The sequence below is a fragment of the Cupressus sempervirens genome, chromosome 10 (genome assembly GCF_028749045.1).
Source record: "Cupressus sempervirens isolate cs-2001-9-10 chromosome 10, ASM2874904v1, whole genome shotgun sequence".
Classification (NCBI taxonomy): Eukaryota; Viridiplantae; Streptophyta; class Pinopsida; order Cupressales; family Cupressaceae; genus Cupressus; species Cupressus sempervirens.
In genome coordinates, this window is record NC_143127.1 from 828,427,120 (window position 1) to 828,441,584 (window position 14,465).

Here is a 14,465-nt window from a genome sequence, read left to right on the forward strand (position 1 = left end):
CTAGGGCACAATCCCTAGCCTGTGATTGTTGTTTGCCCTTTATTGATATTCTTCACTGTTCTTTGTGGATTGCTGGTTGCTGGACAAAGTTTGTGTGGGTTTTGGTTTTTGGAAATCTTTTGCAGACAATTCTAGATTGGGGTTTTTTATTGTTAGCATGGCAGGGCTTGGGATTTCTTCTGTGTTGGTGAGGACAGATGTTTCTTCTCCAATTGTGCATGCAATGAGATCTGAATCATTTTATTCAGGGGAGAGCTTCAAGATGAAAAAAGTTCATAGTTGTTTTCCGCGTAGCCATGATTGCCCTGTTCTGGTCATTCCTCCAGTGGTTATGATGGAGGACATTGAATATTGGACCAAGCATGCTTTGATATGCAAATTTCTTGGAATTCGGATTTCCCTATTTGCTTTTGAGGCATGGATCCATCGCTCATGGCAGGTGGAAGGTGATATGGAGATCATGCTGACAGAGAATAGCTATTTTTTTGTTGTATTCTCTTGCATGTCTGATTGTTATCGTGTTTTTGAAGGAGGCCCTTATTTCTACAACCATGTGAGGTTATTTGTCAAACCCTAGCATTCAAGATTTAGTTCTGCTGAGGATCTCCCTTCGCTTGCCTCGCCTTCCCCTAGAGTTCTAGTGACAAGACATCCTCCGACAAATTGCTACTTTGTTAGGAAAGTTGATTGCAATTGCACATCAATCCCTCGATAAAAAGCTTATTTTTTTATGCTAAAATTTGTATTGAAATTAATTTGAATAACCCATTACTAGATTCTTTGGAAAGTTGTCTTGGGCTTTCTTCTTGGGTGTAGCACTTAGATTATGAATCCCTCCCTTTCTGATGTCGGATTTGTCATGAGTATGGTCATTTACAACGTTAGTGTCCTTGTAACTTGACTTCTAAAGGAGTGGATGGTTCTACTGCTAGCAATGCTGGTGATTTGGCAGCTAATATAAGGAAAGGACAACCTTTGATGGATAATACAACCAAGGGGAAGAATTAGCAAGATGCTACAGGAAAGAGAAAGGCTCAAATGTAGGATAAGGATGGATTTACCCCTGCTCACCCACGAGCTAAGGGGCATGGTCAAAAGAGGCCTTTGAAAGATAGAATATCTGATTCAGATTTTAATTGCTTTGAGGTACTGGATAGTATGGTTCTAGAGGAGGGTATTCCTCCTATTGTCTCTTCTAACCCAGTTTGCCCAGATGAGGGACTTGTACCTATTGATGCTAGTGGGGCATCCCAAGTTGTAGCATATTAGAACTGTGAGGTCCCTATAGCTCATGTGTCAAATGCCACTAGTACATTTGACCCCATTTTTAGATTAAAATTTTTGACCATCTATTAAAATGTTTTAGGTTGGTCAGAATATGCAAGAAAAAGTATCTTTTTTTAAATATCCATGCCCGTCTTGGTTGAAATTTCGATCAACACAGGCTTCATATGTTAAAATTTAAAAAAAGGTGGGAAAAACTCATTTCATTGTTGCTGAGGGCGAAAATGGAGGAAAGGTTTCACAGGCTGGAGGAAGCAAAGGCGAAGGTTTTTGAGAAAGGGGCGTCTTTGTATAGGGGGTGCGTGGAGACGGGTGTGGCGGTGGCGGTGCAGTTCTTGCCAGGCTGCTTGCCATTTCTCACCTGTTTCATTTTATTAAACTTTTTATCTTATTTCCATGTTGATTTTTCCATGCTAGAGGAAGCACAACAGCCTATCTCGAGAAAGATACCTATCCCTTCTGCCAAGATTAATCCGGATAGGATGATCATTATCATACGACTTGTGGTGTTGTGTTTTTTCTTCTGCTACTGGATATTGAATCCTGTTCGCAATGCTTATGCACTCTGGTTCATTTCAGTGATCTGTGAGATTTGGTTTGCCATATCATGGATTCTTGATCAGTTTCCTAAATGGCTACCTATCACCAGGGAAAAATATCTAGAAAGACTTTGTCTGAGGTGAGGCTATCATGTGCAATAATATATTTTCCCACTAAGTTGCTAGTGTTGTTCAATTTTCTACAGGACTTCCAGTGTAATCTTTTTTTGAAAACAACAATCATGTTTCTATGAGTTTGTATGCAAGTGCTTAACTTACACGTTTGTAAAAACAGACATGATAGAGAAGGGGAGATATCTTAGTTAGCTGGCATCGATATATTTGTGAGCATAGTTGACCCTTTAAAGGAGCCTCCTTTAGTCATAGAAAATACTATTTTGTCGATTCTTTCTGTGGATTATCAAGTGGATAAAGTTTCATGTTATGTCTCTGATGATGGAGCTGCAATGTTGACCTTTGAGGCTCTTTCTGAAACTTTAGAATTTGCAAGGAAATGGGTGTCTTTTTGTTAAATTGAACCTTGGACTCCAGAATGGTACTTCACTCAAAAGATAGATTATTTGAAGGATAAAGTGCAGCCCAGCATTGTAAAAGAGTGCAGAGCAATGAAGGTAATAGGCACCATATTGTTAAATTAAAGCCAGTTTAGGTCGCTTCAATGTTGGCCTTTCTCCTCTTTCAGTGCACAACTATGCTGACTTTATGTTTACTAATCATTTCCAGAGAGAATATGAAGAATTCAAGGTTTGAGTCAATACACTTGTTGCAAAAGCTCAGAAGGTTACTGAAGAAGGCTAGATTATGCAAGATGGGACTCCTTGGCCTGGAAATAATACTCGAGATCATCCTAGGATGATACAGGTTGTTCATTTGTTATCTTAAGAGTCTTGTAATCACATTTTCTGTTGGTCTCTATTATATTTTCAATCTTCCCTCTTTTGTTAGCAGATTTGTATAAAATGGAACATATAGGGCCAGTATTTCCAGCAGTCCTTTATGTGGGTTTTATTTGTATTTTATTTTGCAGCCTGATTTAGATGTTAGAGAAAAGATCTTGGTCCTGCTAGATACATGGCAGGAAGCATTCGGGGGGGCCAAATGGAAGATATCCACCATATTATTCTGCATACCACGAGTTACAGGTAAGGAAAAAAAAAAAAGAATCTTAAGGATGTTCAACAAATCTCATGTTTTTCAAGGGCAGGTTAAATATATTTGACTGACTCTGCCAAATGGCAGGGTAAAACATTGACCTTGATATTGACCCTCATTTTTGTTACCTAGATTTTCTTTCTACCTCGCATACTTTAAATGCCATTTGGAAGTAGTGTATATTGTTAAACTATTCCAGTATGCATTGCAGCAGTGATGTTGGCATAATGACATTAGTTAGTAATTAATATCATGCTGCATGTTCTTAGTTTGAAGTTTTATTTGTCATTTTAGAGCCCAGTGGCTCTATGGCCTTGAGTATGGTAACCTGAGAGAGTGCAACACTTTTAATTTTTTATGATAATGTGGTATATCAAAATTTGAAAGCTATGACCATTTGTCATTGAACTAACATTATTTTACATTGTATTACTGTGATTATGCATGATTTGCATTTAATATAACTTCAAATATTTTCTCACCACCTTGAAATTTCCAACTTTGGCAAAACTTCTCCTTTCTCAAATCTACAAATAATTTTTAAGCTTGTTACTATGAGAGCTGGTAGTGCAGGCTAACACAAGCAGAAAATTGCTTGCGAACATTCAGAGAATAATAAATGCCACAGTTATGGAATGTTAGGATATGTGGTACATTTTGCAAGTCCTTGTTATAAATTGACCTCTAATGAAATTAGGTGCTACCCTTGAGAGAAATCTCAAGATTTCTTGGAGCATTGATATGGGAATTATACAATGATCTAGGCAAAGCATCTCAGGTTTCTATATTTTGGGCAAGGGTTGGGGAATAGAGTGGTGTATGCTACATTGTTCATAATACATTCAATTTACTTCCCATTATTGGTGGTTGATGACTTTCCAAAAATAGGCACATTTTCAACGATTGCATCAGTAATCTCCATTCTTTGGCTCTTCTTGTCTCAACAGGCTAATCATTGTTGTGTAAATGTCTCATTGGAATGGTGTGCGTACAAGTGGTGTTTGGTGTTGTCTATGATATCTGTTTTAATCAAACAAGATGTGACATCCTATCTTCACCACAATGTGTAGGAGTAGAATATCCACCACGTCTGGAGAGCTCTGCTCCAATATTTACTCCGCCTCAGATGCAGCCAATAACTTCTTTTTCAACTCAAAGCCATGTACCTTTAGGTTTTGAGGATGGAGTTGAACTTGAGGCATCTATGGCTTCTGAGGTTTCTGGTCTAAGTTAGGTATTTTACAGGAGTCTGCATGTCAAGAGAGGTTTTAGCATCTTCAATATTTTGATTTTTGTCTTCTAACAATGGTGCCTTTAGTTCTAGTCAACATGCTATTTGATTATTTTTCCCATGTTTTCTATTTTATGCCTACCACACCTTTCACTTTAGTGAAATATCATTGCCAATCATGACATTAATAAATCCAAAGTGCCTAGCCACTTATTCCAAAAACACAGTTCAATTCATAAATGTTAATGCATGTGTCCATTTTATCAAGAATATCAATGAGATAAGGAGACTTGTATACACCTTAAGTTCCATCTAGAACTAAAAGTAGCATTTTGATTAACAAAAATAAAATGAAAAATTGACTCATCTCTAGAAGCATCACAGACTCATTTCTGGAAGCATAACAAATCTCTAGTATCCTGAATGCTGAATCTTTGTTGCAGGATTTCTTATCTTATTTTATATGCTAGTAGAATAGTTATTACTTTCTTGCAGCTTGTACAATTGAAACGTTGATGGATGAAGACTGAAATTTGAAATTAATGTTGTGCATTTAACAATATAGTGTTTTAAGAGCTTTTAATTATATTGAAGGATCATTTGATGTTGAGAAAATTGAAGCCTCCTTTCAAAGGAAAAGAGTTTATCTCATTTCTAAAAACCATTTTTTACAGCTTGACAGAGATTTAGAATGCACGAGGTATATCTGATGAATTGATGGAGATGCTAAATGCTCTAGATCCTCATAGTAAGGAGGTAATTTGATACTCATACTATGTTGTGTTTTTTAATCCATTTATCACTTAATGCTGTTTGTGAATCAATTCAATCTGATGCCCTATTATTTTAAAATTTAAATTCAAGACTGCTAGAAGTCCAAATCTCTTGGGTTTTTTTTTAGAATTAATGTTTTTTTTAATAAGTGGCTTGTAAACTTTTAAACATGACTGGTGATGCTAGCATGATATACCCTTTGTTCCCACGTGAAACACTTTTGACCTGGATACATGAACCAACAAGGCCATAAATGGGAGACCTCGTCTCTATTTAACAAAACTGAGGTTTAGACCTGTGAGCATATTGGATCAGCGAAGGCACAAGCATGTAATCACAATGGTCTAGTAATATCATAATATCTGGCACTGGAGGCTCTATCCTATATACAGTACAGTAGAGGGGGGCCGAATGGTTGATCTGTTCCCCTGTCAGAATGGTCGATCTATGCATGTAGAATTCCGGTTTTAACCTTAGTGGTTACAGGACCACCACCACCACCTAACCAACAGCCTTAGTGGTGAGCTTACAGGTTCAGCTTTTGAATCAGAGATGTATGATGGTTTGTTTTTTGAGTTGCTAGGATTTTCTCAGAAATCATATTTTCACCATTTTGTTTTTCTCAAGGGCCCAGCCATTTGGTGCTAACATACAGAAAAGAGCAGCAATATCACAAGTCCATCCCTGCTTTGATTTCTTTAATTTGGAGCTCCTCTTTAAATTATTGGTTATTTTCTTTGTAGCATTTTGACATTATATGTAGATTGTGCATCAAGTCTGCATACCTATGGTTTCAAATGTAGGTAGCAGTCAAAAATAATTTGCAAACTATGATCAAATATTCTAAAGCAAGATTATTGCACCAAAATCTAAGTGCTTGAACCAGAGGGCAAACAATGAGGCTGAATTCCAAGTGGCTCTCATGGTTCCACAATTTGCCTGAGGAGGAAGTAAGAAACATATATCTTGAAGGTGATTCCCTTCTTGCTTGCACGTAGGGATTTGATGCTTACGTCCATTAAAAAGGGCAAGTGTAGGATGGCAAGGACATCATGGAAATTTGTGAGCAAGTTTTGATGAGACAAAAGCTTTAATGAATAGGTATTGGAGGCATTAAGTGGTTCAACATTAACAGTTGTGGAATTAATGCCTATAGCTATATGAAGGCCCAAGTTGCTTGCCATATATCACATGGAACCTCTGGGGAATTGGGCACAATGGATGATCCTTTAAGACTCACCAATAGCAAGAGGCAGATGACATTCTTTGGAGCGGTGACAAAAAAGAGGATGCTCGAAGATTTTAAGACTAGTCAATGGTTGGTGATTCATGTTGTTAAGATTGTTTTAGGGAAATAATTCCTCAAGGCTAACCATAGATATAGAGTGAATTCTAACATCTCGGCTATGTTTGATTTCAGTCCTCAACACTGGCGAGCCAAAGTAAAAGGTAGATTTGCACGTGGTTATTTGGCCTTTATTTTCATGGGATACTAACAAAATTTTCCCATTCATTTAGACCATTGTTTGGTCAACTGTTGGAGACTACTGGGCAACTCTGGTTGGTGGAATTCTTATGAAGAGGGGTGGAAAATCTGCAGGTCTGTGGTATTCCCAAAGGTCTCTTTTATTATGCCTGTAAATCTGGATTGTGACTTAGGCATATATCATTGGTAAGTTTCTCTTGTAACATCTATGATGTTTGTAATTGAAAAATAATTGAAACTTCTCAAAGAATGGTTGGAAATCTATAATGTGCCTCCACTTTCCTATAATGTGCTGACATCCCAACGTTGACAATTGCATTTTCTCACTATAGCATGCCTTGCAAGGCATAGAGAACTAAACTGAGATACAAACTTTATTAGATTGCAAGGAGGAATGACACACCAAATGGCAGGCAATGTCACTCCTTTCCATATTACAAGCCTGATAATATATAATTTTAAGTATTTACAAGATTATGATATTCTACTAACTAGTATCCCAATCGAGGAATTGTCATTTGCCAATATTAGAAATGAGAAAGAGGCTACTGATATTATCTAGATTATAAACTCCTTGCTGTACTTGCAGCAATAAAAATGGTTTAGTTTCTTCATAGCTAGTTGTCTATTAGATAAATACCATTCTCCAATAATTCTAGTATCTGAATGTTTGATATACCATTCTAGCTATCCACTACTGAAAAGAACACATAGCTTGAGAAAATGCAATGGAGTGTTTCGTTCAGTGCGGGGTCCCATGAATCGGCGGTGTGTGGCAGAATGTCACAACATTTCCTAGGTTTAACATCATGTCAGCAAATGGATCCAAAATCGGTTGTAGAAGGAAAAAACCAAGGTTGGGCATACAATTAGACGATCATACATTTGATGTTGAGTACTATGTGGTTGGTTTTGGTTGAACAAAAGTAGTATTGAGAGTACCATGATTGAAGTCCATTGAAAGATGCATCGAGGACATAAATGGTATGGAGCTTAAATTTACTCATGAAAGTAAACAATTTGTGTTGAAGGCTACCAATAATGACAGTTCAACAATTGTGCCTCAACATGTCAAATTTCATCTTCAATATGTTTGTGATATTAACCATTCTTTTGGTGATGAGTGATATGAATTTTCCAATCAAAAGTTTCCAATTGAGATAGTTGATCATTCTCATGATGGCGATAGTAATTTGGTTGATGACTCGTTTAGTGGGCCAGTCACTCTAGAGTTGTCTGTGTGGAGCAGTGATGGCATACATACCTCATTTTTTAGTTTGTCACCTATTCTTCTTGATATAGACAAAACATCCTTTTTGATTAGCGACTACATTCTCTTTGATTCCTTATGGACTAGTGGCTTTCCTTGTTGGAAACATAAAACCTTTTTGGATTTTGCATTGACTACATCAGCAACTTAGTTTGGGAATGTTGAGGGGTATTTGTTTTTCTTTGATTGACATTGGTTACTTCAGGGTGATTGTCCCCAAACGTCTTCCTCTATTATGTCAAGCTCTATATTTTGGTGTGGAATCCGGATAGTGGTTTGTTGGATCCATTGTCATTTATATACCCTATTATGTTGCTTCATTATTTGTGGTGTTTGGACATTTAAGAGTGGAGCAGCAGATTGCCTGGTGGCTTCTTGGGGACACAATTCAAGTTAGGGAGGACTGCAATGTCCCTTTCTGCCTGGCATGGCTATAATTAGAATAAAGTGGGTGAAATGAAATAAGTTAATAATTAGCCCAAAAAATATTAAGTCCCAGCATCTTTATTTTAACTATCATTTATGTCTAACAGTGGGCCCAACTTATGTTATTTATCTTTCCTTAGCCATGTTGGCAATTTAGCTAAATAGTGGGTAAATATTAAATAAATGCAAGTTCAAAGGCAAGAGAAAATGAAGGGGTCAGCTACTTTTCTGTGTGGAGATTTTTTATAAAGGAATAGTGAGGTTGAGGAGCCATGCATGCTATGCTATCAACTTGTTATGATTTTTCACCTCTCTGCAAGAAATTGCATTGTATGTTTTTTTCAGACAACCTTGAGAGATCATCTTCTGGACAGAACTCCAGGTTAAATTATTCCAGCAATTCAAGGACATCCATCGCATCATTTATGACTTGGCTGGGTGCAAATTTAAGGGCAACTGATGCTTTATCTGAACCAGTTTAAAAGTCAGAGGTGGTTTGCAATAATTCTGGTTGCGAGTTACAGTCTAAACCAAAATGCCAGTGCGAGTAGAATAGTCGCTGCCTTTCCAGACACACTCCATCAGCAGAGGTGTCTGTACATGCAGCCAGCGTGAAGTCTACAGCTGATTCAGAGAGTTTATTAATTCAAAGCCTGTAATGGGATGAAATGTTATGTAATTACTACATGTAACTTTGTACTGAGAATTAGAGTAGCTGCAGATTTAAAAATCAGATTAATAATTGTTGAAAACCCTTTCAACTGCTATAATAAGTTGAGGGATTTGATGATCAACAGGTTTCAATGATGTTTTGAATGAATTCTAAATTTCTTAACTTGACCATGGCTAGCATTGATTAATTAAGAGTTTTCTATACAAACCGATATTTGTTTGAGATTAGTCAAATAGGATACTCAACATCTTTCAACACAAATCTAATACTAGTTCGTGAATGCCAAAAAAATAAAGGAGGATATTTGTGTCTTATGGAATCAGCCTTGTAGTTTTAAAATTTGTCTTGAGAACTATACATTTGATTCCTGGGTAGTCACATACTGGAGCACTGCAAGCAGACTCAAACAAAACAACAATTATTATCTTACATGTTTAGAATGCATGCTTGCTTCAAATTTCTTGTCTATGGATAATGATACAATATTTTTAACTATCAGCTAATGACCTTGCAATGTTTTTATTCTTGTTGATTTCTTTCTTAACATGAGTGGATGTGCATACGATAAACCTATAGTTGTCATGACACATGGAGATGAACTCAATGATTCTGATCATGTTAGAGCCCATATTTTTCTAGGACAGTTATTAGGTGTCTCTGATGTTGATCAAGTTTATGATATATCAGGTGAGATTGTAGGAAGGAAAGACATTTGTTTGTGCAAATTTGTTGTTGCATGTAAAGGGAAATGGTGTTCCTGCATATGTAATCATTTTTTCTAAAGATTATCATTGAAGTCACTTTCTAGAATGTAGATGAGCATGATCTGGTTATAGACATGTTAGTACTAGATATGTTAGGAAGGTCCTTGCAGCGAGCAGAACGAAATCTTCCTTACAAGGAAAAAGATGGGTTGCAAGAATTATTATTTTTGGTAAAGGTAGCTTTTTATGGATTGGATATGTTTTTCTATGATGCCCTCTCAAAGAGAAATATTTTGTTTTCATGTTTAATGAATTACTTTGAGTGGAAATTGATTATCATGACAGGAACTCAATGTAAGTGCTGAATGGCTTTCAAAGGGAGCTGAATTTAGAATTTGTGTGATTGTGGTGATGCTTGCCATCATATTTTGGATTCATTTTCCATCCTATCCAAAGGAACCTAAAATTGAATGGCATCGTATCCTCCATCTATGGTATGGTTGAACTACACATGATATTACTTTTTTCTTTTAATTGCAAGCTATTTTTGAGACTTCTAAATTGACATCCAGGATTCCTTTCTTTTGTGGCATAATAGTAAAAGTTTTGAAGGTGGGAATTTTTATAGGAGATATGTGGTTATTGTTTGGAATATGAACTTGGAATATCAGTCCAGTAAACTCTCTCAAGGAACAGGGTTGACAATTAAATTGTCAAGCATGTAGGGAGCTACTTTCTGACAAATGCTTTCCTGTTTCAAATGTGTGCCAGGTTTTATATATATAATAACATAAACACACACAATTTTGTATATCATGTGAAAAACTAGAATTTTATAAATGTGTATTCTTGTATATGGCCAAAGATTTGCATGTACTTATTCCAATAACTTGGCAGTTGTCTGATCATGAAGGGTAGAATCTACAAGTCATCGAAACATCTCCAAATAGTATTTTACCCACGGCTGCCAATTGTTGATTTCATAAATCTTCTTCTACTTGTTGATTTCATAAATTTTCTATTTAATTTTTCTCTATAAATTATAGGAGATCATATAGTATACTTGCTGATCTCTTTATATAAGTTGCTTAACTGTTGGGCATAGCTGGGTCAATCCAACATCTCAAACTAGTGTAGATGTGAAATGGGATTGACCCTTGGGAGGTTGGATTAAGGTAAACTTAGACAACTCTTGTAAAAGCCATCTAAGGCATCTGTTATTATATTTCTTGCTTGGGATTAGAGTGACAATATTCTTTATATGGGGTGAAGAGGATTATAGATGAGATTAATAACATTTTTGAGGCAATGTATGCTCTTCATGTGGTTAAGCTTGGTAGAAGATAGGAACTCCAAAATTTCATTTGGAGGGTGATTCTCTCATCCCAATGAATGCCATCATTAATGGTGGTGTCCAGGCTTGGCACCTGCAAAATTCATCAATTCAATCCAAAAAGATAATTAGCCTTGAAAGGTGTTAGCTGGGGTGATAGTATCTTACAAGATGGTTCAAAAATGTTTAAAAGGTTTGGTAGACTGTGGAGACCATAAGGAAACTTCTTTGTAACTTACTGTACTTTTATTTCCAATTTAAATCTATATGCAGCGTAATATGATCCGTGAAGCAACATCATTTTTGTTGGATGTTTTGAAGCCTAATTTGCCAGAACATGTGGATCTTCAAACTAAGGCAAGTTGTTAATATGATCATGAATCAACTAGCTTTTAAACCTAGTTTAAAAGTACACTAATGTGCAAAGTCTGGAAAGAGTGAAAATGTAACTATTTATACATTGTTGATTGTAGAAATTACTGTGGTTTTGTCTTTTCTAATTTTATTTTCCTTGCAGGTTCTTGAGATTAATTTGGTCACTTTCCCTAATGTTGTTGATGCTATCTTGGCAAATGGAATTTTTAGTCACTATGACCATCCTCGTAGAGCACAGTTGTGTGAGAAAGCTGGTTTATATATGCACACACTTTGGGTAGGTGATTCATTGGGAGTACACTTGAGCTTTAATATAGATTGAATATTTTGTATGAAATATTGTCTATATGAATTTTTGTGGAAATCTTATTTAGGTTTACTCCATTTTTCCTTATGTCAAATGGTTTCTTAGGAAATATTTATGCATCACTAATATTATAAGTTTGGTTACAGCACTATACAGAGTTGCCTGATATCAAATGTGATATCAAAAGTTTGCTTATTAACTATTATAATAGTGCATATGAAGCTGATGAAGAGCTAAGAGAATATAGCTTGCAGGTGTTAAAAAGAGTTTGGTTGTAGAGAAATTATGTATTTTCATCTCACACTATTTGTTAACATTATTGGTTCCATTTTAAAAGTTCATATCATCTATATTGAAAGTATATGTATGTTTTGGTGAAATGCATCTTCAGATTTCATTCTTCAAATAGAAAACCCTGATTATTCAAAAATCTGTAAATAATCACCTTAAAGATGCAATTTGCAGGCATTGGAGAGTTTTGTCCTATGTTGTGTGAGAGATGTGGCTGTTTATTGTGATACGATTTTGGAACTTGCTCTGGAGTACATAAGCTATGATCCAAACTACACTGATAATATGGAAGAAGATACAAAAGAGAGTAATGGAGAGGAGGAGGATGAGTATGTTAAAATTGCTTAAGAGAATTATTTGCTTGAGAAAATTTAATTTTTGCACAATGGTGTCTTTTATTTTCATGTAATTATGAATTTTATTACCAACATGTCAATACTATTTTGTTGATGTAGAGAGAGTGCTAATGAATATAGCGATGATGAGGATATCAACTGGAAGGTTCAGAGGGCAGCAGCTAAGTGTTTGTCTGCTGTGATAACATCTCGTCCATAAATGCTATTAAAGCTGTGTGAGGAGGCATGTGCTTTGAACCTTTCTCAATTGTTGCTGGGAGATATTTATAATTTTCATAAAAGTTGACTCTATTTTTCCTATACATTTGCCATTTTTTTGACCTTTGTGTGCCCAATAATTTTGGCTTAGTGTCTCTTCAGAGTTTATGGTTTACCTCCAAAGAGTAACAAGAATGGCCCTTTTTCTTTGTTAGAGTCAAGAGGATACATAAATTCCATTCTCTTGGCATAACACTAACCTGCTAATGTTACACACAAATAGGAATAAATTGAGTTTGAAATGATATATATCAATTGTTATCTCATTTCAAAATGTGGTTAGCTTTAGGAATTCTTTTATAAGATGTTATATGAAATGATTGCTAGCTAACACCTGCCAAGGAAACATAACTTGCTTCTTCCCACAGTGAATTCTGCTCAAGGTTTTGGCATTGTGAAGTGTAGCCCAGTTCTTTATGTGCTAATGGCAATACTGAGAATGCTAAGAGATGGCATGATTACTCTCGTTGATGTTATTTCTTTGTTGATAAATATATCTATTGCATTTTCCTTGGTTTGTTAAATGGGAAGTAATCTAAGGGGAGAACACTTAGTTATTTTTCCAAGTAAGTGTTTTTATAAATATAAAATGATAGAATTATTTAGACTTGCACAATACACCAAATTTTTCTTTGCTTCAATTATTGAATGCAACAATTTTGTGATATCCTTGTGAATATGTTAATAGTATTGAGGTGAATCTTTTTCATTCATTAATTTCTCAGAGAGATTAATAGTCTCATTTGGCATGCGAATGAGTTCTAAGGTTGCATGGAATCTGTTTTGCAGGCTTGCCCAAGGCTGATAGAGAGGTTCAAAGAGAAAAGAAAATGTGAAAGTATTAACATTTTTCTTTCATTTTTGTTCAGGTGAATGATACCATTATTTTGCACTTTATGATTTCAACCTCTTGTTAATATTGTTGCAGATGGATGTGTTCAATGCCTTCATCGAGTTACCAGACTAGGAATGTGACTAAAGGATCAAGGGATGCCTGACATTCAAGGCAAGTAGTTGATGAAATATGTAGCCAGGATGTTTTGTAATGCTACAGATTTTTTTGAGATGGTATCCTATTAAAGGTTTGTTGGCTGCCTTGTGCATGGTAGTTTGACTTCCAACTGTGTTATTTTAAAGACAGACGTACTATTTACTGAGAAATGTCTGTTGACGCTATCTCTAGTTTTATGCTATTAGTTATCGAGGCCTTTGTAAGTTGTGGAGAACATTAGATGAAATGACAGAGAATTAATGACATTATTAATCTTTGTATAATCTTGATAAAGCTGATACTTTGGTTACCTTTTCAAAAGCTCTAGCAAGAAATAATGATGTTAGCTCACTGGGATTATATACAAAAGGGAATGAAAGGAGGAAACCCCCATCTGTCTGCTTTGACATCAAAATAACCATTTGCATTAACGCACATGTTATGGAAAGTTCATAGCCATCTCAATACAAGAGGAATAATACAAAATCAAGACAATTGTAAAAATCTCTAGAAGAATAAGGTGGATACCATTTATAAAGCTCTAATAAGATCTATAAATTGGCAATATAGATTTCTCTGTAGCTTAGTCGGTTCCCCCTTTCTAGAAAAATGGGATAATTATTAATATGTAACTAGTGGGAGAAAACCTTAAACTGACTTAGACAAATTTTCAATTTATGATTTGATATCATCCACAAAGAACTTTTAGTTGCCTGATATGGGAGCAGGAGCCCTTTAGGCTGAAACCTCTCTAGCTAAGAGCAAAGGGCTGATGGCTATCCAGTCCATCAAAGTTGTCGGAGGTGTGAGCCTAGACTCATCCATTGTGATGTTTGGGCTTTGTACTTAGTGAGACTTGATCCCTGGCAGGCTTATTTAGAACAATTGGGGCTTTGCAGTTGGTAAGACTTTATCCCTGGCGGGCTCATTTAGAACAATTAAACTTCACTAGAAGACCAAGGGTCCATTGACAAAAACCATGTTGAGGTAAAAC

General features: G+C 35.8%; 2 protein-coding genes across 4 annotated transcripts; both read left to right on the forward strand.

Annotated features, from left to right (window-relative positions):
• The first annotated feature begins 1,451 nt into the window (after window positions 1–1,451).
• LOC149536509 (cellulose synthase A catalytic subunit 6 [UDP-forming]-like) lies at window positions 1,452–2,146 on the forward strand. The gene is made up of 2 exons (XM_089804383.1): window positions 1,452–1,963; window positions 2,119–2,146. Exons 1-2 carry the CDS (start codon window positions 1,452–1,454, stop codon window positions 2,144–2,146), a joined length of 540 nt encoding a protein of 179 aa, XP_089660509.1.
• Window positions 2,147–2,288: 142 nt separating this feature from the next.
• LOC149536510 (cullin-associated NEDD8-dissociated protein 1-like) lies at window positions 2,289–13,755 on the forward strand. Of its 3 annotated transcripts, none has more exons than XM_089804384.1 (11): window positions 2,289–2,455; window positions 2,568–2,705; window positions 2,872–2,986; window positions 4,902–4,983; window positions 9,906–10,054; window positions 11,167–11,250; window positions 11,411–11,545; window positions 12,041–12,195; window positions 12,322–12,445; window positions 13,270–13,318; window positions 13,409–13,755. In XM_089804384.1, exons 5-9 carry the CDS (start codon window positions 10,031–10,033, stop codon window positions 12,419–12,421), a joined length of 498 nt encoding a protein of 165 aa, XP_089660510.1. In that variant the 5' UTR covers window positions 2,289–2,455; window positions 2,568–2,705; window positions 2,872–2,986; window positions 4,902–4,983; window positions 9,906–10,030; the 3' UTR covers window positions 12,422–12,445; window positions 13,270–13,318; window positions 13,409–13,755. The 3 variants fall into 3 exon arrangements, with proteins under 3 accessions (XP_089660510.1, XP_089660511.1, XP_089660512.1); XM_089804385.1 differs by having other exon boundaries at window positions 13,270–13,312; XM_089804386.1 differs by lacking the exons at window positions 2,289–2,455; window positions 2,568–2,705; window positions 2,872–2,986; window positions 4,902–4,983; window positions 11,167–11,250 and having other exon boundaries at window positions 9,904–10,054.
• The last annotated feature ends 710 nt before the right edge of the window (window positions 13,756–14,465 follow it).

What these genes read in the sequence shown, in the direction of transcription:
- LOC149536510 (XM_089804384.1), top strand. Translation starts at nt 10,031, where the DNA reads ATGGCATCGTATCCTCCATCTATG. An exon ending in CATCGTATCCTCCATCTATG is followed by an intron (nt 10,055 to 11,166) that starts GTATGGTTGAAC and finishes ATCTATATGCAG; the next exon opens with CGTAATATGATCCGTGAAGC. An exon ending in TATATATGCACACACTTTGG is followed by an intron (nt 11,546 to 12,040) that starts GTAGGTGATTCA and finishes TGCAATTTGCAG; the next exon opens with GCATTGGAGAGTTTTGTCCT.
- LOC149536509 (XM_089804383.1), top strand. Translation starts at nt 1,452, where the DNA reads ATGTTAAAATTTAAAAAAAGGTGGGAAAAACTCATTTCATTGTTGCTG. An exon ending in CTAGAAAGACTTTGTCTGAG is followed by an intron (nt 1,964 to 2,118) that starts GTGAGGCTATCA and finishes TTGTAAAAACAG; the next exon opens with ACATGATAGAGAAGGGGAGA.